Source organism: Scyliorhinus canicula, chromosome 16 (genome assembly GCF_902713615.1).
Source record: "Scyliorhinus canicula chromosome 16, sScyCan1.1, whole genome shotgun sequence".
NCBI classification, from domain to species: Eukaryota; Metazoa; Chordata; class Chondrichthyes; order Carcharhiniformes; family Scyliorhinidae; genus Scyliorhinus; species Scyliorhinus canicula.
In genome coordinates this window covers 138,204,940-138,230,134 of record NC_052161.1, presented here as the reverse complement: position 1 = coordinate 138,230,134, position 25,195 = coordinate 138,204,940, and the positions used below count along the sequence as shown (strand labels likewise).

The 25,195-nt window shown below is 50.7% G+C and overlaps 1 protein-coding gene across 1 annotated transcript in view; it reads right to left on the bottom strand.

The window, feature by feature from the left end:
* Positions 1-24,628, bottom strand: part of LOC119951063 (nicotinamide/nicotinic acid mononucleotide adenylyltransferase 1-like) — a 41,607-nt gene extending 16,979 nt beyond the window's left edge. Inside the window, exons 1-6 of the mRNA XM_038774100.1 lie at positions 24,426-24,628; positions 21,904-21,906; positions 17,386-17,513; positions 16,670-16,853; positions 15,680-15,798; positions 10,086-10,472 (exon numbers count right to left, since the gene is read on the bottom strand). Of these exons, the coding sequence (XP_038630028.1) occupies positions 10,086-10,472; positions 15,680-15,798; positions 16,670-16,853; positions 17,386-17,503 (808 nt within the window). The 5' untranslated portion in view covers positions 17,504-17,513; positions 21,904-21,906; positions 24,426-24,628. The remainder of the gene's footprint in view (positions 1-10,085; positions 10,473-15,679; positions 15,799-16,669; positions 16,854-17,385; positions 17,514-21,903; positions 21,907-24,425) is intronic.
* Positions 24,629-25,195: the final 567 nt, after the last annotated feature.

The following is a 25,195-nucleotide window of genomic DNA, read 5'->3' as shown; positions in this document are numbered from 1 at the left end:
GTGTGGGGATGGTGGTGGGGGGTTAGTGTGGGGTTGATGGGGATGGTGGGGGGGTAGTGTGGGGATGGTGAGGGGGTAGTGTGGGGGGGTGGGGATGGTGGGGGGGTAGTGTGGGGATGGTGGGGGGGTGGGGGGGGTAGTGTGGGGTTGGTGGGGATGGTGGGGGGTAGTGTGGGGTTGGTGGAGATGGTGGGGGGGGTAGTGTGGGGGTGGGTAGTGTGGGGTGGGTAGGGGGGGTTAGTGTGGGGTTGGTGGGGATGGTGGGGGGGGTAGTGTGGGGTTGGTGGGGGGTAGTGTGGGGTTGGTGAGGATGGTGGGGGGGTAGTGTGGGGTTGGTGGGGGGGGCTAGTGTGGGGTTGGTGGGGATGGTGGGGGGGGTAGTGTGGGGGGGTGGGGATGGTGGGGGGGGTAGTGTGGGGTTGGTGGGGGGGGGTTAGTGTGGGGTTGGTGGGGATGGTGGGGTTAGTGCCCTCGCCCCTATTGCTGTACTGTGTGCTGTGCCTGTGCCAACATTACTGGTGTCTACCTTTCTGGCCCAACCCCAACCCCAAGCGGGTAGCAGCAACAAAGAAACAACGGATATTGACGAGAGCCCTCGAACTGCAGCTGGAGACACTCCAGAGCACGAGTCCAGGACGGTACAGCTTATCCAACGCCCTCCACCACCCCAGAGACACTCACCTCGGTTGGGAACGTTAGTGATGAGGCTCCTGGGGCACTATCGTGTGCGCACCACAACTGTGCTGGGGTACATCAGGTGGAGGTGGGGAACCCCGAGAGTGCGGACGGTCAGCGGGCGGCCCGACCTCAGGGACTCGCTGCCGCCCAGTCGGGTTTTGGGCTTCTGGAACGGACCAGCCCATCAATTGGGGAGATACCGTCACAGAACCAGGGACTACGAGGGATTGTCAGCGACCATTCAGCATTTGCAAGTGCAGGTGGAGGAGTCCAACCACGTGCGGGAGTAGGTGGTGGTGCCGACCATGTGTGCCACCCAGGCCAACACCGCACGGGTGCCATCCATGGTGGAGGCCTTGGGGGAAATGTTATTGGCCATGGGTCAGGATGATCAAGGCCTGGGCACTCTGTGAGGGCGGTGGCCAAGGCCCAGGATAAGGCTGTCCTATGACAGGTTGCAATGTACCAGGGCCACCTGTACGTTCCAGTGGCGCTCCAGAGCTTGGTCCAGTCACAGCGAATCATGGCTGAGGGTGTCGGCGGCATTGCCTGGGCACCGGCTGACCTGAGCCAATCCCAGAGGGAGGTGGTCCACTCCCTGTGCTCCATGGCCGTGAGCATTGAGGTCGAGTCGGGAGTGGCCAGGTGGCAGGGGAAGCTCAGGGTTTAGCTCTGCTCGCACCCCTGTCCCAAGGGGTAGCCCAGGGCCTATCGGGCACCCCGAGGGTGGAGGAGGTGATGGGGCCCATGCCGGTGACTCTCGCAGCGCCTCCTCCTCCTCCTCTCCCCGGCCCTGGCGTATCTGATGGGCGGCAGGCAGAACACATCACCCGGGACACCCGAGCAACGTTTGGGCCCATCCAGGTCTGGTCACCCCAGAGGACAGCCGCCATAGGGGCTCAGGTCACAGGGCAGGGACCACAGCAGGCCACCTCCATTGCTCCTGTATCACCTGGCAATCCACCTAGACGTAGCGTTCGGGCCCCTATGGCCTGAAAGGTAGACACCAGTAAAGTTGGCACATGCACAGCACACAGTACAGCGATAGGGGCGAGGGCACTAACCTGTACAGAACAATTCACTATTTCTCAACAAACACTTGGTTACAGCATTGCAACCAGCCTTGGAGCTCTGTTAGAAGGGTGCGAGGGATGTGCTGGGCTGGGCCTGGGAGAGAGAGGGACGGGCATTGGGGAGGACTTGGGCCAGGGACCCCAGTTCAGCCAGCAGTCATTGCCCCAGTCTCCCGCCCCTCCCTCCCCCCTCCCCCGCCAGCCTCCACCCATCATCCTCACCTCTGCCACCCCAGGAGACCGAAGGGACCCTGTGATGGAACGGCCAGCTCGCATTCAGGGATCACCCGGGTGGACGGTGGAAAGTGTTATCATGGGCAGAGGTCAGAGGTTGTCGCACGATGCGGAGCACCAGAGCTCATTGCGGAGCGGGTTGTCATCATCATCCATCCCATGGAATAGACCCTCTGTTACTGCCAACCCGCACCCCGTGGTGTGGCAGGTATGTATCACGGAGGGGCTTGCAGGGGAGGGGGCAGATGGCGCTTGGAGGGTGATCATTGGGGGGGGGGTTATGGGGTGGGGGGGTGTCTGTGCCGTTGGCCAGGCTCCCTAGTCGGTGAACCAGGAGGCGATTAGTGTCATGCGCGCTGGCCCAGGTGCACACGTTGTGCAGCCTCCCATGCCGCCCGGGCTCCATGTCCTGCTTCACCCCGCCCTGCCCTGCATCGTCCTCGTCAGGCGAGGCCTGGTGTTCATCCACCTCCTCCAGCAAGTCACTCCTGTGCTGCCCAATGTTGTGAAGGTTGCAGCAGGCCACCATGATGTAGGAGACCGTCTAATGCTATACTGGAGGGCCCCTCCAGACCGGTCCAGGCACCTGAAGCTTCAGGATGCTGAAGCACCGCTCGATCACGCCCTTGGTCGCTGCATGGGCGTCGTTGTAGCGGGTTTCCGCGTCGGTCTGTGACCTCTGGATAGGCGTCATCAGCCACAGCCACAGCAGGTAACTCCCGTCACCCAGGAGCCAACCCATCCCCCGGGGGAGCGCCTCAAAGGTGTCAGGAACTGTCGAGTGTGCCAAGGTGAAGGTGTCATGCACACTGCCCGGGCATTGGGTGCAGACGTGCATGATGCGCATCTCGTGGTCACATACCAGCTGCACGTTCATGGAGTGGAATCTCTTTCGGTTTGTGTTGAGCGGCCTGTCATCTGCAGGTGGCCGTGGGGAACATGCATCCCATTGACCACCCCCTGGATCCGGGGCTTCTCGGCGATGATGGTGAACCCCACAGACATCCTGGTGGGCTCAGTCCACACTGAATTTGATGTATTATGGTGACCGGGCATATAGAGCCTCCGTGACGGCGCGGGTGCACCTGTTCACCGAGCCACGTGATATTCTGGTCAGGTCCCCACTTGGTGCCTGCAAGGGCCCCGTGACGTAAAGGTTTAGGGCCACTGTCACCTTGCTGACCACTGGGAGCAGGTGTCCTCCACCATACCCCCGCAGTGCTAGATCCTGCTCAGCCGGGGTCTTTGACAGCATGCCCAGTCCAGCGGGTCCTCGAATTTACCGGCACTGCCGGTAAACACGAGGCCTGATGCGGCACCTCCTTCCCACCTCTTCCTCGGCCTGTTGGACGGCCAGTTCTCCATCCTCACCGGCTGCTCCCTGTTCCTCTGGGGCAGACTCCTCTGGTGCAGGTTCCTCCTCTAGCAGCTCCTGCTTGTACAACCTCAGTGCATACCTCAGGGCAGAGAGGATGAAGGCAACCATTCCTGTCTGGATTCCGATAGCCATTGTCTGCAGGGAATGAAAGGCAAAAATGTTAGCATGGTGAGTATGCCCGGGCCCAAACTGAGCCAATGGGCGACACAGTGGCTGCGGCCTGCACTGAAGGCTTTACCCCTGCATGTTCCCCTGCCTCCAGGGGCAGGGGCCCAGGTCATGCCTCTGTGTATCCTACCCCCCCCCCCCCCCTCCCCCCCTTTCTCTCTCTCTCCCTCAGCAGCCAGGGCACCTGTTTACCATTTTTAAAGCCACTTGCCGTGAATAATTCAACCTGGCGGAGTCGGAGGCGGAGAATAGTGGGCCCGTTGATGATATGTCAACGCCGTTTACTGTACGCACGGAGTAGAGCGCGTAGACGCCAGCTGTCGAGGCACCGGAGCGTGTCATTCTGTCAGGCGGCTGGCGCCGGCCACGATTTCCACCTCACGCCCGATCTCCGCCCAATCGCTTTTCCCGATTCGCCGACGGAGAATCAAGCATTGCAGATGGAGACTGTGCCAGGCTTAATATTGGACAAAATAGAGCAACTTTGCAAAAATCAGTTCGGTGGAGAAATAGGAAAGCCTGAATTCCAACAACAATTCACAGGTTTACACCTGTTAGCCCTCACTCGGACTGAAACGGTCAGACTCACAGGGCAGCGTGTCCTGCCCCGCCACAGCGTCTCCTCACAGCGGAGGGGCCAGGCAATTCAGATTGCCCTTTACCGGACCGGAATATCCCACCAGGCAGGGGGGAGACCCTAAAATCCTGGCCATAGAATAGATAAATAATACAACCCTTATGGTATGAATTTAGAAGGTAAACATGAGGGTGAAATGGCTCTTTGGCGGGAGGGCAAGATGAGCAATTAATGAATGAGCAGGAAAGGGCAAGCGGGGCAGTGAGTAAACCGGTGCTGATTCATTAAAACATTTTTTTAAATTATCTTTATTGTCACAAATAGGCTTGCATTAACACTGCAATGAAGTTACTGTGAAAAGCCCCTAGTCGCCACATTCTGGCGCCTGTTTGGGTACACAGAGGGAGAATTCAGAATGTCCGATGCACCTAACAAGCACGTCTTTCGGGGTTTGTGGGAGGAAACCGGAGCACCCGGAGGAAACCCACGCAGACACTGGGAGAATGTGCAGACTCCGCACAGACAGTGACCAAAGCCGGGAATCGAACCAGGGTCCCTGGGGCTGTGAAGCAACAGTGCTAACCACTGTGCTGCCGTGCTGCCCATTATTGTCTGTTTTGGGCGACAGGCAGGGAGCAGTTTCGCCCCTGGGATTCCTATCCTACCCACTCGAGAACTCAATAGCTGGAGAATTATCGAACATTAGCTTTTCAGGAATCCTCAGTAATTAGCCCTGATAGATTGAGTAAATATGCATTTGGGTCTACTCATTCCCGCTGAGCTCACAGTATTCTGCAAACGGCACACGTCTGCAGACCTGCTGATTAACAACAATTCAAATTGATGAGTCATGAATGCCAGGGATTAACATCAAGGGACGGGCCACTATTGTAATTCAGTTATACAGTGTGACAGGTTTAGTTTGTTTACAGGCAGGCTTTAAAGGTCAATGTCCTTTCGGAAGGACAGGCTGAAGTTTACATTCAAAATCCTCCCGACAGCATAAACATGACTATCTCAGTCTCTTACAGAGGAATATATCAATTAAGAGCAGGAGTAGGCCACTCGGCCCCTCGAGCCTGCTCCGCCTTTCAATAAGATTATGGCTAATCTGACTGTAACCTCAACCCCACATTCCCGCTCACCCCAATAACCTTTCACCCCCTTGTTAATCAAGAATCTATCTGACTCTGCCATAAAAATGTTCAAAGACTCGGCTTCCACCGCCTTTTGAGGAAAAGCGTTCCAGAGTCTCGTCGCCCTCCGAGGGAAACAATTTATCCTCATCTCTGTCTTAAATGAGTGACCCCTTATTTTTAAACAGTGACCCCCTAGTTCCAGATTCTCCCACAAGAGGGAACATCCTCTCCACATCCACCCTCAGGACCTTAAAGGTTTCGATGAAATCACCTCTTACTCTTCTAAACTCCAGCAGATACAAGCCCAGCCTGTCCAATCTTTCCTCATAATAAACCCTCCTATTCCAGGTACTAATCTAATAAACCTTCTCTGAACTGATTCCAACATCCTTCCTTCAATAACAACACCAAGGCTATTTTGTTCAAAGTTTCCAGTTTTAGGCTCTACTCCCTAACTAAAAAATCTTTAAACTATTGATAATTTGCAAAATGCTGGCATTTGTGGGAAGAGTTTGGTTCAAATAATTAATGTAATTGAACAGAAGACATTATTAATGTATAGATATGGATACAGGGGCAGTGCAAACATCTGACCGCTATGGAGACTGGTCTGCCCGACTTTACGATAATAGGCCCTGAGATTCTGGAATGTGAACTCTTGAAATGTGTTGGAAATTAAATGGTGTCTTTATCATGGATGATGTGGAGCTTCTTCAGTATTGGTGGAGCTGCATTCATCCAGGCAAGTAAAAAGAATTCCATCACATCTGTAAAAAATTCGTTAATGGGCGTCGCTGGTTAGGCCAGCCCTTATTGCCCATCTCTTGGGGGTGGCACGGTACCACAGTGTTTAGCACTGTTGCATCACAGCACCAGGGACCCGGGTTCGATTCCCGGCTTGGGTCACTGTCTGTGCGGAGTCTGCATGTTCTCCCCGTGTCTGCGTGGGTTTACTCCGGGAGCTCCGGTTTCCTCCCACAAGTCCCGAAAGACGTGCTGTTGGGTGAATTGGACATTCTGAATTCTCCCTCTGTGTACCCGAACAGGTGCGGAGTGTGGCGACTAGGGGCTTTTCACAGTAACTTCATTGCAGTGTTAATGCAAGACTACTTGTGACAACAATAAAGATTAGCATTATTGGTTGCTCTTCAGAAGATGGTGGTGAGCCGCCTTCTTGAACCGCTGAAGTCCCTGAGTTGTAGGACACCCAGAGTGCTTTTGGGAGGGAGTACCAGGATTTTGACCCAGCGACAGTGAAGGAACGGTGATATATTTCCAAGTCGGGGGAGTGAGTGACTTGCAGGTGAACCTCCAGGTGGTGGGGTTCCCAGGTATCTGCTGCTCCTGTCCTTCTAGATGGTAGTGGGTATGGGTTTGGAAGGTGCTGCCTAAGGAACCTTGGTGAGTTACTGCAGTGCATCTTGTAGATGGTACACACAGCTGCCACTGTTCATCGATGGTGGAGGGTTTGAATGTTTGTGGAAGGGGGAGCAATCAAGCGGCTGCTTTGTCCTGGATGGTGTTGAGCTTCTTGAGTGTTGTTGGAGCTGCACTCATCCAGGCAAGTGGAGAGCATTCCATTACACTCCTGACTTGTGCCTTGTAGATGGTTGAGTTTCGGGGAGAGGATGTTTGGTGGAAGTTAGGAGGTGAGTTATTTGTTACAGAATTCTGAGACTCCGACCAGTTGATGCAGCCATGGTATTGACGTGGCTGGATCATGATGTTCAGCATTAACGCATCAGCACAGTGTGCTCCAGTACGCTCACACATTCATGCTCCTCATTGGGCTGCTATATCATTCACAACTACTCGAATGATATGTCAAAGTAAGCACAAATTCTTGCAGGATATAAATCATCAACATGAAAGAGAACTGCCGCCTCATTAAGGTTTGTGGTGAAGGGGCCCCCATTGAAAGCAAACATGGTGAAATATTTTACCTACTACACCACAGCTGGATGCTGTGTGGAGATTAGTTACTGTCACTAACCATTCCTTAGCAGAGCTGTTGTCAGTGCAGTACACCATTATACACCTTTAGTCCTGTCCGTAAATGTCAATCCATCTCTGGGAGGTTGCTACCGGATACATCCCATCCTTTGCATATTTTGTGTCATATGGCGAATATGGTGACCTGATTGCCACAGGTTTGGGGAACATTGAATTCCTATTGGACTGCATCACGCTAGCAACTAATTTCAGGATCACAGAGATACAAGAAAAGGATTGAGCCCATTTAGCTGGCAATTGTAATCCAGATCCACACTTAGGCCCTTGGCTCATCGCCTACTCTTCCTGTCTCAATATCTGATCCGATTCTTTTCCGATGGAGTCAGTAATCACTGGAGCAGGCATTTTCAAAGTCGGGGTCGCGACCGTGGGAGGGTCGCGGAGCCGTCTGTCACGGCGCTCCCAACTTCGCAAATCCACGCGCAACAGCCGGCTTTTAACAATGCCGGCTGCGAGCGGCTTTCAAAATGACGGCCATGACCATAAAAAACATCGATGCGCACTGCGCAAGCGTGCCCGCTCATCGATGCGCATAACCATTTTCCTAACATGCATTCTAATAACGAAACACTTTGATATGCATTATGGGTGTTTATGCCTTGCAACTGCTTGTTGATTTGGTTTTTCCTGTAAATTTATTGAACTGACAAGACAAGAAATTTTAATTGATTGTGGGATGCCAACTCCCCCCCCCCCTCCCCCCTCTTTCTGCTGAGGAGATCTGGGGAGTGGAACTCCTCAGTGCGGGAAATGGGATTAAGTGAGGCCTCGGCATGGCGTCCCCCGCTGAGGCCCCACATTTCAACAGAGTCCTGATAGATCGAGTGGTCTTTCCCGGCACTGAGAGCTCATCCCGGGACTGTTTCAATTTGCATTTATGTAGCACCCTTCATGAACTCAGGATGTTCCCAAAGTGCTTCACAACCGAGTAAGTGTAGTCCCTGCTGTAAGGTGGGAAACGCAGCAGTCAATATGTGCACACAGGCTCCCACAATGACCAAATCTTCTCTTTCAGTCATGGTAGTTGGGGATTAATGTTGGGTCGCCAAGGCCGGCCGGCGTGGGTCGCAAAGGTCGGCCGGCGTGGGTCGCAAAGGTCGGCCGGCGTGGGTCGCAAAGGTCGGCCGGCGTGGGTCGCAAAGGTCGGCCGGCGTGAGTCGCAAAGGTTGGCCGGTTAGTAAAAATGGGTCCCCGGAGAAAAGGTTGGAAAAACACTGCACGAGAGTATCGGGAATTTATTTTATTATTTTGTCGTTATGCTCAGTTTGAATTCTGCCTGTTTAGCTAGAGGAAGAAAACATGCAAATGATGAAAAAAACTTTACAACCAATGGATTAATTCTAAGTGGAGAGTGACTGTTGCTCTATAAACTAGTGAACACAGCTGTCGTGTGTACATCAGTCAACAAACTTGCCAATATTACTGATTACATTTTGTCAGGTGACTCTCTGGCCATCTTCCTGGTGCATGTTGCTTGGCAAACAGCGGACAGGCTCTTGGCTAGTTCCCCCGTGACATTAAAAGTTGAAAGTGGCACTAGTCTGTCCCACGGAGGCTCCTCTCTTCTGTGTAGCTGAATTTCTCAATGGCAACGTTCTCTGACACCTCCGCAGCATTCTATCCAGCTCTTCAGCTGGCTTTATCAGAAGCAAGCTCCAACCTTAATTGGCAGTGCCCAGATGGGGAGTTTCAATCCCTACAGACAACACCCTAAAAAAGTGTCGCACTTCTCTAGATTGTTGCTAAGCAGCCTATATCTCAAACATGTTTTATGCAAATCTTCATTCCAATAATGTTTCAAACAGGACATCTAAAATGCTAATTATTAAATGTCGGGTGCACTCTATCTTCAGTTTCTCAGGCAGCTTAGTAACCAAACCAAAAGAGATTCGCTCCTTTGCCTCATGGTGGGGAGAAGAGTAAATCAGAACAAATCTTTGTGTCGCCTTCAATTTGGAGACCACAACACCTTTTCCCAGGTTTCCCAGGTGAGAGCACACTGGGATAGTCCAGCACCCAATTCTCTTTCATCACTGAGATCCAGACAAACCCACCTTAGGCAGGGCTGGATATGTGGCGATGCGCAAGGCTCCATCCTGAATTTAGTCTATAATTCATCAGTTATGCTCCAAATGACTGAGTTCAGTGAGCGAGAAACATGCAGAGAGTAAGCCCCTCAGTGAATCCTCACACCTGAAGTCAGGGAGATGGGGGTCTTGCTGACCAAGTTCCTACCCTGGATGATAATGTTGGGGAGATCATTAGCAAAACTTAAAATGTGCTCAAAATCAGAGGGAACCATGGGAAATGGGTTGGTAAATGGGTGGGTGGCGGAGTGAATGGATTAAAGTAATAGTAAGAGGGGAACTTTTTAGGGATGTGTACTGTGGTTGAGCTTGTCATCGGATCTATCACTTACTTGAAGGAAGCGAGTTACATGTCTAAACTTGCAAATAGCTCCAAGTTATGAGATTCCAAAATTTAAAAAAGCCTAATGTAACAGTCTGTCAGTGAACCAATTACAGTGCAATAAAAAGTCCTCTCCTACAAAAGGTCCTGAGGCACACAATTTGGGAAAGACCTTAGTTGGACATAGAACAATACCTGTTCCAGAGGCAATGTAGAGCATTCATTTTTAGGACTTGTCTTAAGACTCATTGTTTGGACAAACACTCGTCCTTGGAGCCTGATATGGGTGCTGAGGGCAATGGAGGGATATCATACTGCCAAATATATCAACCCCATAAGGAACTGTAGTGAGGATAATGTGGGTGAACAGCTGACGAGAGAATCAGCTTCAGTCTAACACGGTGAACTACTTGATCATTTTGCATAACGTTGAAAAGGCGCTAAAATAACATTAGAGTTTTTGTCCTCACTACATGGATCATACAAACTATGCTTTTGAATGTATTCAATGACTGAATCAGGTATCACGTATTTAACGCTCTGTCCCCTTCTCAAAGCTCGCCGAACCTTTGTGGCCGAGATGTCATTGGTGATCCATTCCGTCACAAGGTGGACATTTTTCCTGAACTTCCAGATGATGTCAGACTCATAAATAAATTTTTTGACACTACTTCCAAGTCGGCTGATACATACAACACCAAATCTTCCCACAATCTCTTCAATGTCTTCCTTCTTCCACAGGTTTGGAATGCTGAAAGACTCAACCACATCAGCTCCACAGAGCAGCATTAACTTGGGAACATCTGGAGAAAAGACAAAACCAGTTACATGGAGGAAGCCAAGACATTACTTTTGTTAAAATAGGTCAGTGGTGGTGTGGAGATCAAATTACAAGAAAAATAAATTAAAAACAGTACATCTTTTAAGCAATCCCCTTTTAAGCAATTGGAACGGTGGACGGGCTCCCGAGGCTGATGGGCCAATAGGTGCCCTCCACCCCAGAGAACTTGACCACCCTGGCAACAGAGTTGGGTGCTGCGGATTCAGGTAAGGAGAGAAGAAGCGAGAGAGCGTCTAAAGATGGAAAAACACAAGAACTAGGAGCAGGAGTCAGCAATTCAGCCACTTGAGCCAGCTCTGCCATTCAATACGATCATGGCTGATTTCCTCTTGGCCTTAACTCCTGCCCATTCTCCGTACCCCTTCAACCCATTACTGATTTTAAAAATCTGTCCATCTCCTCCTTAAATTTACTCAAAGTCCTGGCACCCACCGCACTCTGGGGTAGCGAATTCCACAGATTCCCGCCGCTTTCAGAGAAGCAATTTCTTCTCCTCAGTTTAAATCTGCTACTCCTTATCCTAAAACTATGACCTCTCATTCCAGATTGACCCACAAGATGAAGCATCTGCTCGACCTCAATTTGATCTCTCCTCATTCTTCTAAACTCAAGAGAGTATCGGCCTAAACTGCTCAATCTCTCTTTATACGACAAACCCCTCACCTCTGGAATCAATCGATGAATCTCCTCTGAACTGCCTCCAATGCAACTACGTCCCTCCTCAAGTAAGGGGACCAAAGGGCAGCATGGTGGCGCAGCGGTTAGCACTGCGGCCGCACGGCGCTGAGGTCCCAGGTTCGATCCCGGCTCTGGGTCACTGTCTGTGTGGAGTTTGCACATTCTCCCCGTGTTTGTGTGGGTTTTGCCCACACAGCTCAAAAGATGTGCAGGGTAGGTGGATTGGCCACGCTAAATTGCCCCTTAATTGGAAACAGATGAATTGGGTACTCTAAATTAAAAAAAAAAGTAAGGGGACCAAAACTGTACCCAGTACTCCAGGTGTGGTCTCACCAATATCCTGTACAGTTGTAGCCACACTTCTCTACTTTTATACTCGATTCCTTTAGCAATGAATGCCAAAATTCCATTTGCCTTCCTTATTAGCTGCTGTACCTGCGTGCTAGTTTTCTGTGATTGATGCACAAGACCACCCAGATCCCTCTGCAACGAAGCACTCTGAGGTTTCTTTCCATTTACATAATAAGTTGCTTTTCCATTTTTCTGACCAAAATGGATAACCTCACACGTTAAACCCCATCTGCCAAATTTTGGCCCACTCACCCAACCTATTCATCTCCATTTGTAAATTTCATATTTCTTTATTGCAACTCACTAACCCACCTATTTTAGCATCATCTGCAAACTTGGCTGTAGTACCCTCTATCCAAGTCATTAATATAGATTGTAAAGAGTTGGGGCCTGAGGAACGAACCCTGTGGCACCCCATTGGTTACATCTTGCCACCCTGAAAGACCCATTTATCCCGATTCTCTGCCTTCTGTCCATTAGCCCATCCACTAACCAAGCTGACAAATGACTCCTAACCCAATGTGATCTAACCTTGTGTATTAACCTTCTGTGTGGCACCTTATCAAACGCCTTCCGGAACTCCAAATATACTACATCTACAGGATCCCTTTTATCTACTTGGCTTGTTACATCTTCAAAGAACTCCAGACTCCAGCAAATTAGCCAAATACTATTTATCCTTCATAAAACCATGCTGACTCTGATGGATTAAGTTCTGACTTTCCAAATGTCCTGATAGTACTTCCTTAACAATAGATTCTAACAATTTCCCAACAACAGATGTTAAACTAACTGGTCTGTAATTTCCTACATTCTGCCTCCCTCCCTTTTTGAATAAGGGCATTACATTAGAAATTTTATTTTTCCAATGCACTGGAACCTTTCATGCATCCAGGGAATTTTGGAATATTATAGCCAATGGATCCACTATCTCCGCTGCCACTTCCTTGAAGACCCTGGGATGTAGGCCATCAGTCCTGCAGATGTGTTTGCTCAGTATTTTTTCCCTATTGATGAGGATTGTTCCAACTTCCTCCTTTGGGCAGCACAAGTGGATAGCACTGTGGCTTCACAGCGCCCAGGGTCCCAGGTTCGATTCCCTGCTGGGTCACTGTCTGTGAGGAGTCTGCACGTTCTCCCCGTGTCTGTGTAGGTTTTCTCCGGGTGCTCCGGTTTCCTCCCACAGTCCAAAGATGTGCAGGTTAGGTGGATCGGCCATGATAAATTGTCCTTAGTGATCAAAAAGGTTAGGAGGGGTTATTGGGTTACAGGGATAGGGTGGAAATGAGGGCTTAAGTGGGTCGGTGCAGGCTCGATGGGCTGAATGGCCTCCTTCTGTACTATATGTTCTTTTACCTCTGCATTACCTGTTATTATTGGGATGGTATTAATGTCCTCCACTGTGAAAACTGAGGCAATATACTGATTTGGCATCTCTGGCACTTCTGTGTTCCCTACTATTAACTCCCTAGTCACATCCTCCAAGGAACCTACATTTAGTTTTGCTACTCACTTCTCTTTTATATACTTATAGAAGCCTTTGCTATCCTCTTTTATATTTTACGCCAGTCTTCTTTCATAATTTACCTTTGCTCTTTTTATTACTTTTTTAGTAACCCTTTGCTCGTGTGGGTCTCCAGTTTCCCATCTTCAAATTGAATTTGAAATTCGAGCATACAATGATCACTCTTCCCTACAGGAACCTTAACTACAAAAGCATTAATTAAACTGACCTCAATACACAATACCAAATCCAGAATAGCCTGCTCCCTGGTTGGTTCCACAACATATTGCTCCAAGAAACACTCTCCCTCAGGGCTACCCGTGCCAATTTGCTTAATCCAGTCCATATGCAGGTTAAAATCACCAGGATTATTATTGTACCTTTCTTACAGTATTTAATGGCTTATACTGTGCCCCATTGCGGAACTACTGTTTGGGGGCCTATAGATTACCCCCACCAGGGATTTCTTTCCCTTGCTATTTCTTATTTCTACCCAGACTGATTCCACGTCTCGATCAGTGCCTATATTATTTCTCACTACAGCACTGATCACCTCTTTGCCTAACAAAGCTACACTCCCTCCTTTTCCTTTCTGCCTATCCTTCCGAAATACTGAATACCCTCGCATATTAAACTCCCAGGCTTGGTCTCCTTGTAACCATGTCTAAGTTATCACCACCAAATCATATCCTTTGCCTCTATTTGCGCTGTTAACTCATTAATTTTATTCCAAATGCTTTGCGTATTCAGATAAATCCTTTAAGTTTGTTCTATTATCAAATTTCCCTGCTCATGTAGGATTCCTTGGTGCAATATGAGGGGTAGCACGGTAGCATTGTGGATAGCTCAATCGCTTCACAGCTCCAGGGTCCCAGGTTCGATTCCGGCTTGGGTCACTGTCTGTGCGGAGTCTGCACATCCTCCCCGTGTGGGTTTCCTCCGGGTGCTCCGGTTTCCTCCCACAGTCCAAAGATGTGCGGGTTAGGTGGATTGGCCATGATAAATTGCCCTTAGTGTCCAAAATTTCCCTTAGTGTTCGGTGGGGTTACTGGGTTATGGGGATAGGGTGGAGGTGTTGACTTGGGTAAGGTGCTCTTTCCAAGAGCCGGTGCAGACTCGATGGGCCAAATGGCCTCCTTCTGCACTGTAAATTCTATAATATGACTTCCACGCGTGCTGTCCCTTTCTTTTATTTTCTGGTAACAGTCCTCCCATATCATTAAATCATTAACCTGCACTCTGACCTTCTGCTTTAACTTTGATTCTCAGGGCGGCACGGTGGCACAGTGGTTAGCATTGCTGCCTACGGCGCTGAGGACCCGGGTTCGAATCCCGGCCCTGGGTCACTGTCTGTGAGGAGTTTGCACATTCTCCCCGTGTCTGCGTGGGTTTCACCCCCACAACCCAAAGATGTGCAGGTTAGGTGGATTGGCCACGTTAAATTGCCCCTTAATTGGAAAAAATGAATTGGATATTCTAAATTTATAAAAAAAAAACTTTGATTCTCTAATTTTCCATGCAACTGAACCCCCCGCCCCCTCTATTTAGTTTAATGCCATATCTACAGCCCTCATTATGGAGATTCACCAGGACTCTGGCCCCAGCAGGATTCAGGTGGAATCTGTTCCATCGGAGCTGCTCCCTCCTTCCCCAGTACTGGTGTCAATATCCCATGAGTTTGGGCCCACTTCTCCCACACTAATCTTTAGCCTGACATTTACCCCATTATTCTTTTTGACCCTGTGTCAATTAGCTTGTGAAGATCCCACCTGCCAACGAGGAAATTCCAGTCGGCCGTGAGAAAAGGGCTGCAATGGGCTCTTTAACATGTCCATTTGGCTGATCATATATATGTTCCAAAATGACTTGGAGGTGAAAATGTGGCCGCAGACCGACACACCACCTGCGTCGGGAAACGGGCAGCCTACCTGCCTCCTGGCCAACCTCCTCTGGAGATCAGCGCCGGGATTCTTTGATCCCGCGGCCAAGTTCTGACGCCGGCGTCAAAAGCGGCGCGAGCCACTCCGGCGTCAACGGCCCGCCAGGCCCGGGTATTGACCCCTTCCTAGGGGTTTCAACGGCCCCCGACTGGCGTGGCAGCCATCTCGCCGGAGCCTGAGAATCGCCACCGGAGAATTGGTGGGGTGGCATCGGAGCGGTGTGGCGCGATTCTCCGATCACGCGCGGGATCAGAGAATCCCGCGCCAGACATTCTCTCCTGCACCCCCTGCTGGTAGGAGAGTGTGTTGCGGGATAATCTTAACCGTAGCCAAACTTTGTTTTGGAGTATTTGCCATCAGGGGGTTTGCAATTAAACAAGTTGGAATCCCAAATAGGTTCCTTGCACCACATTTTTAAATTTAAATTTAGCCGCGCAGTTTGCACCCACTATCGATAGGCGGCACGGTGGCACAGTGGTTAGCACTGCTGCTTAGGGCGTTGAGGACCCGGGAGTGTGGAGTTTGCACATTCTCCCCACGTGTCTGTGTGGATCTCACCCCCACAACCCAAAGATGTGCAGGGTAGGGGGATTAGCCATGCTAAATTGCCCCTTAATTGGGAAAAAAATAAAAAAATATATTAACGGGTAATCTAAATTATTTTTTTTAAAGTTTGTACCCACTATCTGTATGCACCTTTTGCTTCGAGTGAAGCCTCGTTTTTTTCCTCTATCTTCCTTTTCTTAGCCTTCTTGTGATGTGTCGCATTCTTCTTCTCATTGTTGCTGAGGTTTTCCAAATTCTCATAATGGTATCTGATTAAAAGTGAAATTAGAAACATTGTCAGGATTCCGTTCAGAAAATGCCTGCTCTTTGCAGCCTGATCGCACAAGATATTCTCCAAAGGAATTTTTGGCTCTCTTGCCAGGATTGTTAGGTTATTATTTATCAGTCAAGAAGTGACTATACTCCTCCGTGCGTGGTCAGAATTCACAGCTGTGGTGATGGGCCCACAGTTGGTCTCAAACCTGACCCAAGATGGGAGGGGAGCAATTCAGCTTCCTTTCCTAATCACTATCCGACCAGAATGTACCTGAACATGGATTATCAGAGGTCAGATTCAAGTGTGATGCCCACTGCAGTCAAATAGCTTGCCAACAATTGATGGCCGTTAATGAGATATCAGTGAGCATTTCAATTCAGTCCTCTTTCTGAAAAATTGTTGTTTCTCTTCCTGCACCTAGTTCCCATAGCAACATTTTCGCTGGAACAGGCCCGTCACCAGCTGTTTGAGGGGCGTCTCTCCGCATCAAGGGGGGGGGGAGGGGGCTGATCAGGAATCTCTCCCCCTCTGAACGCCTGCTCGTGTGCGGAAGGATTTTGCAGGTTGATATTCAAACCTGTTTGACCACATTAACGCAACCTCCTTGTCCATCGAGTAGTGGGATGGAACTCCAACCCGGAGCTTCTGGATCAGAGGCCGGGGTGGGGGGGTGGGCAACCACAGCTCACAAGACCTCCCGCCTCAGAAATATGCTGTGTAGTTTAAAATCGGGAAACCATACAGCACCGAGAGAGATGCGGTAAGGTGACTGGCTGAGAGGGCAGAGGCCCAGAGAAACACTAACCTTGAAAAGAAAGATTTTTGCCGCGAGGGTTGACAACATTTTCCATGGATTGACTCACCTGAGGACTTTAGCCGTCTCCACCCACTCTTCTTGTTGGCTTTCCCAAGAGCTCAATGTCACCCAGTCAGAGCTCTCGGTGGCCATTTTCACCATAGCTAGACGGTGCTCTGCTTCTATTAGACCCTTCTTCTTGTATCCATCACCCACTGGAGAGATAATGCCCTTTATCACTGTGTACCTCCCTGGAAAAGATAAACAGAATTTCAACAGCACATTCCTACAGGGAAGTAGGAAGAGGGAAAACAGAAGCAACTTCACCACCTACAAATTCCCCTCCAAACCACACATCATCCCGACATGGAAATATGTTGCCGTTCCTTCAATGTCACCAAGTCAAAACCCTGGAACCCTCCTCCCTGCCAGCCCTGTGGGTGTCCCTACACTGGATGGATTACAAAGAAAAGTCCAGCACAGGAACAGGCCCTTCGGCCCTCCAAGCCTGTGCCTATCATGATGCCCTAACTAAAAACAAAACCTTCTGCCCTGACTAGTATCCCTCTATTTCCTCCCTATTCATGGACTCATCCAGATGCCTCTTAAATGTTGCTAATGTGCTGCTTCCACCACCTCCTCTGGCAGCGCGTTCCACTCACTGGCACCCACCACTCTCTGTGTGAAAAACTTACCCAGCACATCTCCCTTAAATTATTTATTTATTCTATAACATTTATTCCAAGAAAGTAACTTTGGTTATTGGGTGTGTTGATAACAAACCTGTCTCATGAAGGTAATCCCGGGCTAATTCAAACAGCCTTAGGTGCATGTTTGTGATGGGATTAAACGATCCACACGCCAGCAACACCACCTCGGTCCGACAGCTAGGCTGCTCCATCACTGGCTTACTGTAAACACGCAGGAGAGTGTGAAAAAACAGAGAAACCCACAAGGTTTTAATCAAACCTTGCACAGAATAAAGACATGAGGAAACTGCAGACTTTTATTAAATTAACATTCCACAGAGACTGACAGCTCAAGTGGTCAATCCTCGAGGGGAAGCCCAAACAATGAGTGTGACTAGGCTAGTCAACCAAGAAAGACATGCCAGTCCAGCCCAAACTCTCAGAACCTCCTCACTGCTTAACAATTGGGAGCAGAATGCTCGGGTGTTGTATTGTGGTCCTCTTCCTGGAGGTTCCACTGCAGTGACCCAGTATCACCCTGGCAACTCAAGAATCAAACGCGGGATCTCCTGGTCTGTATGGCACGGGGGTGGGTGGGGGGGTGGGGTCACCTTTCATTGGCCACGATAAATTGCCCCTTAATTAGAAAATAATAATTGGGTATTCTAAACTTAAAAAACATCTTTCATCAGAACTGGGGCAGCACTGTAGCACAAGTGGCTAGCACTGTGGCTTCACAGCGCCAGGGTCCCAGGTTCGATTCCAGGCTGGGTCACTGTCTGTGTGGAGTCTGTACGTCCTCCTACGTCTGCGTGGGTTTCCTCCGGGTGCTCCGGTTTCCTCCCACAGTCCAAAGATGTGGCTAGGTGGATTGGACGTGATAAATTGCACTTAGTGTCCAAAAAGGTTAGGAGGGGTTATTGGGTTATGGAAGATAGTGCTAACCACTGCGCCACCATCATGAGGTAAAAGTCCAAGAAAACACCAAAACACTTCGACATGAATGGCATCCAGTGTTGCGAACAGATTTCATACTCGTTTGCTGGAACGTTATGTCCAGCCTCTGGCTTCAGACAGCAACTTCTGGCCTCTCTTTTGATCACATTACTGGCTTCATATTCTTCATCGACAACCTCCCTCCAAATTTAGTTCCTCCTTTTCACTAAGGCACTTGGGAATGTTTCCATCGTCTCTGGACACTGCCTGCCACATCCAAATGCCCATCCTTAGGGTGCGTCAGTCGGCGGTTCTGACCCGACAGAACTGTGACAGGCCCGAGGATCGGTCTCTGGCTTCTAAATCTCCAGGCTGCTCATTTCTCTTTCAAAGAACGTATCAATTTAAAACTCAGCTTCTGAGACGGCATGCTGTGATGGGTTTAGTCGCAAAGTTTACTTTTGTTTTCAAAACAGATTAATGACGAATCTCCACTGCACAGTTTTGAAGTTCTTGGAACACTTGTTTTAGAATCGATGTGATAAAGTTCAGTACATTATTTCTTTATCTGGTGCATAAAGTGCTGTAAATCCTCAGCAGGTCAGGCAGCATGTATGGGGAAAGAGTTAATGATTGTCTCTCCCCCCATAGCCGCCTGACCGGCTGAGTATTTCCAGAATTTTCTATTTATCAAATTTCCAGCTTCCGCAGTATTTTGTATCATTAATCTTTTTCTTCTAAATTGTTTTTAAATTTTAGAGTACTCAATTATTTTTTTTTTCCAATTAAGGGGCAATTTAAAGTGGCCAATCCACCTATCCTGCACATCTTTGGGTTGTGGGGGTGAAACCCACGCAGACACGGGGAGAATGTGCAAACTCCACACGGACAGTGACCCAGGGCCGGGATTCGAACCTGGGACCTCAGCGCTGCAGTCCCTGTGCTAACCACTGTGTCACGTGCCGCCCTCTGTTTTTCTGTTGATACAGCTTCACTTCTGTACAGTTTGACTTTTAAATCATTCTGAGGCACAGGGGATGGAATTAAACTTCAATAGGGACACAGGCCGGTGGTTTGGGACCAACTGCCTGTGACACAACTTGTTCAAAAATTAACACAAATGGAGATCAGCCAGGGGTGATGACCGGATGTGGAGCAACTGATGTTGAATTTTTGCCTCAGTTTCTAAGCTGTCTGTGATGCGTCTCCTGCACAGAGGAACAGATTTCCAGCCCACATCATTCCCAGAGCTTCATAGAGGTATCGTAGAATTTACAGTGCAGAAGGAGGCCATTCGGCCAATTGGGTTTGCACCAGCCCTTGGAGAGAGCACCTTGCTTAAGCTCACACCTCCACCCTATCCCCGTAACCCAGTAACCCCACCTAATCATTTGGACACTAAGGGGTAATTTATCACGGCCAATCCACCTAACCTGCACGCAAGAACATAAGAACTAGGAGCAGGAGTAGGCCATCTGGCCCCTCGAGCCTGCTCCGCCATTCAATGAGATCATGGCTGATCTTTCGTGGACTCAGCTCCACTCTCCGGCCTGAACCCCATAACCCTTAATCCCTTTATTCTTCAAAAAACTATATCTATCTTTATCTTAAAAACATTTAATGAAGGAGCCCCAACTGCTTCTTTGGACTGTGGGTGGAAACCGGAGCACCCGGAGGAAATCCACGCAGAAAGTGCAAACTCCACAGAGAGAGTCACCTGAGGACGGAATTGAACCCTGTGAGGCAGCAATGCTAACCACTGTGCTACCGTGGAGCTAATACTTCTGCAGTATCCCAGCTGGGATCACAAAAAAATGAAAATCGCTTATTGTCACGAGTAGGCTTCAATGAAGTTACTGTGAAAAGTCCCTAGTCGCCACATTCCGGCGCCTGTTCGGGGAGGCTGGTACGGGAATTGAACCGTGCTGCTGGCCTGCCTTGGTCTGCTTTCAAAGCCAGCGATTTAGCCCTGTGCTAAACCAGCAATGGCTGCAGCACAGAAGGACGGCATTGAGCCTATCGTTTCCGTGCTTGGTTTCCGGAAGAGTAACTTACCTACCCGCTCTCCTGCCTTTGCCACCCCGCCTCCCACCCTATGCCCTACATATTCTTTTGCTTCAGAGAATTTACCAATCCCCTATTAAAGGCTCGGTTGAAATTTGCCTCCACCGTGCTCTCAGGCAGTGCATTCCACATCCTAACCACATGTGGCGCAATAAAGCATTTTCTTCATGCTCACTGTTACACCTTTTGCTAATCGCCTTAAATCTGCATCCACTGGTTCTCAACTCTTCTGCCAATGGGAACAATTTCACCCCCTCTACCCTGTCCAGACCCCTCGATCAAATCTCCTCTCAACCTTCCCTCCTCCCCGGAGAACACGCCCAGCCTCTCCAATCGATCCGCGTAGCTGGCTACAAAAGAACGTGTCAGAGGAACGTACAGGCTTGTCTATGAGAGTCGATCTTTTCACCGAGAATGATTGACAAATATTGTGGGAAGAGCTCCCAAGTCTGTGACGTCTACACGAAGGGGAACAGGCCCAAGCTGGAGTGAAAAGCAATCCTGAAACTCACTACCTCGTTTTACACGCGGAGAACATCCACTAAAGTGAAACGTCCTCGCACTCTGAAACGAGAGCCTGGCATGGGTTCAGCACCTTCACGACAGGAAGAGAACACCTGTCCATTAAATACATTGACAAGCTTTCAAAAATATACTAAAACATGAAAAGTTTACATTTATATAGCGCCCTTCACAACCCCAGGACTTCCCAAAGCACTTTACTGCCAACCAAGTATAGTCACTGCTGTAATGTTGGAAACATGTCAGCTAACTGGTGCACAACAAGGTCCCGCAAACAGCAATTAAATAATCAGAGGATCTGTTTGAATAGTGTTAGTTTAGGAATAAATATTAGCCAGGCCTACAGGCCGTCTTCCAATTGCACCATTATGTCCATTCAAGGGGCACCTTGGTTTAACATGGTATCAAAAACTGGCACCTTGCAACAGTGCGGCACTCCCTCAGTGAGCAGAACACAGACAACCTTTTCTTTAGAATGGGTATCCTCAAACAAAAAGGCACCCAATCCCCCCCCCCCCCCCCCCCGCTAAAACAGGCCATTGCTACCTCTGGTGGATTGACACGGCTGGAAGTGACAAAACCACTCATGTGTCCCTTCATCATATTGCCTGGCCGTGAATCTTCACCCCCAGGGAGAACATGATGTGGAGCATCTGCAGAACTCCACAGGGCGCTGCCTGATTCATTTCAAATTTTCTGCGCTCGTTTTGACAGACCGTCAGTCACCACTTTGAAAATCCAGGTTGGCATCATACAGGAGTTAAACACCCAAAACGGTATGCGACACGTTGGCAGCAATTGGGCCAGGCTGCCATTACTGCCCATTCCTCACTGCCCCGTCTACCTTCTTCGAGTGACTGCTTCTGAGCGAGTGGCACAATTGCCAGGCCGCTCTGCCCTTCCAATGGAAAGGGGCAGGACTGGAGTGTAGGCCAGGCCAATGAGGAAAGTATATTCCCTTCTCCAAACCCCACTCATTCACCTTTTTGTTTTTAAACATTCCTGACAAGGGCCCCAGTAATTACTGGAAATAATTTTCACAACTCCTCCAGGAGTGGAAAAAACAGGAGAAACACTCAACATTCCCGGCCCTCTCTGCCAGCTCTGGAAAGAGCTATCCAAATTTTCACCTGCTCTTTCCCCACAGCCCTTTCATTTATCTCTCTCTCTTCCCCCCTTCCCTTCTGAAATATATGATTTAATCTGTTTTAATCTCTTTCCGACATTTCTCTCTCTCTGTGCTTTGGGAAGGGGAACAGATCACTGACACACACACAGCACAGCAGTGACTAACGCAAACTCAACAATGCAAAAAGCCCTGTGCACAGAGTGAGCCCCCCTCCCCATTCCTCTCCTCTCCCCCCTCTCACAGAGTGAGCCCCCCTCCCCATTCCTCTCCCCCCTCTCTCACAGAGTGAGCCCCCGTCCCCATTCCTCTCCCCCTCTCTCACAGAGTGAGGCCCCCTCCCCATTCCTCTCCCCTCCCCCCTCTCTCACAGAATGAGCCCCCTCCCCATTCCTCTCCCCCTCTCACAGAGTGAGCCCCCCTCCCCATTCCTCTCCAATCCCCCTCTCTCACAGAGTGAGGCCCCCTCCCCATTCCTCTCTCCCCTCCCCATTCCTCTCCTCTCCCCCCTCTCTCACAGAGTGAGGCCCCCTCCCCATTCCTCCCCTCTCCCCCTCTCTCACAGTGAGCCCCCTCCCCATTCCTCTCCCCCCTCCCCATTCCTCTCCTCTCCCCCCTTTCTCACAGAGTGAGGCCCCCTCCCCATTCCTCCCCTCTCCCTCTCTCTCACAGTGAGCCCCCTCCCCATTCCTCTCCCCCCTCTCTCAGAATGAGCCCCTCCCCATTCCTCTCCTCTCCCCCTCTCACAAAGTGAGCCCCCTCCCCATTCCTCTCCCCCCTCTCACACAGAGTTAACTCCCTCCCCATTCCTCACCCCCCTCTCACACAGAGTGAGCCCCCTCCCCATTCCTCACCCCCCTCTCACACAGAGTGAGGCCCCCTCCCCATTCCTCTCTCTCTCACAGAGTGAGACCCCCTCCCCATTCCTCTCCCCCTCTCTCACAGAGTGAGACCCCCTCCCCATTCCTCTCCCCCTCTCTCAGAGTGAGACCCCCTCCCCATTCCTCTCCCCCTCTCTCAGAGTGAGCCCCCTCCCCATTCCTCTCCTCTCCTCTCTCTCGCACAGTGAGCCCCCTCCCCATTCCTCTCCTCTCCTCCCTCCCTCACAGTGAGACCCCCTCCCCATTCCTCTCTCCCTCACAGTGAGGCCCCCTCCCCATTCCTCTCTCCCCTCCCCATTCCTCCCCTATCCCCTCTCTCCCTCACAGTGAGGCCCCTCCCCATTCCTCTCTCCCCCATTCCTCTCTCCCCTCCCCATGCCTCTCCTCTCCCCCCTCTCTCACAGAGTGAGACCCCCTCCCCATGCCTCTCCCCTCCCCCCTCTCTCACAGAATGAGCCCCCTCCCCATTCCTCTCCCCCTCTCACAGAGTGAGGCCCCCTCCCCATTCCTCTCTCCCCTCCCCATTCCTCTCCTCTCCCCCCTCTCTCACAGAGTGAGGCCCCCTCCCCATTCCTCCCCTCTCCCCCTCTCTCACAGTGAGCCCCCTCCCCATTCCTCTCCCCCCCTCCCCATTCCTCTCCTCTCCCCCCTTTCTCACAGAGTGAGGCCCCCTCCCCATTCCTCCCCTCTCCCTCTCTCTCACAGTGAGCCCCCTCCCCATTCCTCTCCCCCCTCTCTCAGAATGAGCCCCTCCCCATTCCTCTCCTCTCCCCCTCTCACAAAGTGAGCCCCCTCCCCATTCCTCTCCCCCCTCTCACACAGAGTTAACTCCCTCCCCATTCCTCACCCCCCTCTCACACAGAGTGAGCCCCCTCCCCATTCCTCACCCCCCTCTCACACAGAGTGAGGCCCCCTCCCCATTCCTCTCTCTCTCACAGAGTGAGACCCCCTCCCCATTCCTCTCCCCCCCTCTCTCACAGAGTGAGACCCCCTCCCCATTCCTCTCCCCCTCTCTCAGAGTGAGACCCCCTCCCCATTCCTCTCCATTCCTCTCCCCCTCTCTCAGAGTGAGCCCCCTCCCCATTCCTCTCCTCTCCTCTCTCTCGCACAGTGAGCCCCCTCCCCATTCCTCTCCTCCCTCCCTCACAGTGAGACCCCCTCCCCATTCCTCTCTCCCTCACAGTGAGGCCCCCTCCCCATTCCTCTCTCCCCTCCCCATTCCTCCCCTATCCCCTCTCTCCCTCACAGTGAGGCCCCTCCCCATTCCTCTCTCCCCCATTCCTCTCTCCCCTCCCCATGCCTCTCCTCTCCCCCCTCTCTCACAGAGTGAGACCCCCTCCCCATGCCTCTCCTCTCCCCCCTCTCTCACAGAGTGAGACCCCCTCCCCATTCCTCTCTCCCTCACAGTGAGGCCCCTCCCCATTCCTCTCCTCTCCCCCCTCACAGTGAGACCCCCTCCCCATTCCTCCCTCCCTCACAGTGAGACCCCTCCCCATTCCTCTCTCTCCCTCACAGTGAGGCCCCCTCCCCCTCTCTCCCTCACAGTGAGACCCCCTCCCCCTCTCTCCCTCACAGTGAGGCCCCCTCCCCATTCCCCTCTCTCACCTCCGAGCCGGGACCGGGCTGCAGTTGTTTCACTTTCGTTTCGCTTCCTGTCGCCACATTTCCTGCTCAGAGTCTCCGACACGGAAACGATCCGAGAAGCAAAAGGCGGCACCAAGTCTCGCAGCGGAATGGTTCCCCCAGAAGCCAAATAACAACTCCCCTGGCCACAGAACTGTCTTTGTTTCCATTTACACACAGGGACTAAGTCAAAGTGGACAGCAGCAGGATTGTAACAGCAGGATAGGATTGTAACAGCAGCAGCATTGTAACAGCAGGATAGGATTGTAACAGCAGCAGCATTGTAACAGCAGGATAGGATTGTAACAGCAGGATAGGATTGTAACAGCAGGATAGGATTGTAACAGTAGGATAGGATTGTAACCGCAGCAGCATTGTAACAGCAGGATAGGATTGTAACAGCAGGATAGGATTGTAACCGCAGCAGCATTGTAACAGCAGGATAGGATTGTAACAGCAGGATAGGATTGTAACCGCAGCAGCATTGTAACAGCAGGATAGGATTGTAACAGCAGGATAGGATTGTAACCGCAGGATAGGATTGTAACAGTAGGATAGGATTGTAACAGCAGGATAGGATTGTAACAGCAGCAGCATTGTAACAGCAGGATAGGATTGTAACAGCAGGATAGGATTGTAACAGCAGGATAGGATTGTAACCGCAGCAGCATTGTAACAGCAGGATAGGATTGTAACCGCAGGATAGGATTGTAACAGTAGGATAGGATTGTAACAGCAGGATAGGATTGTAA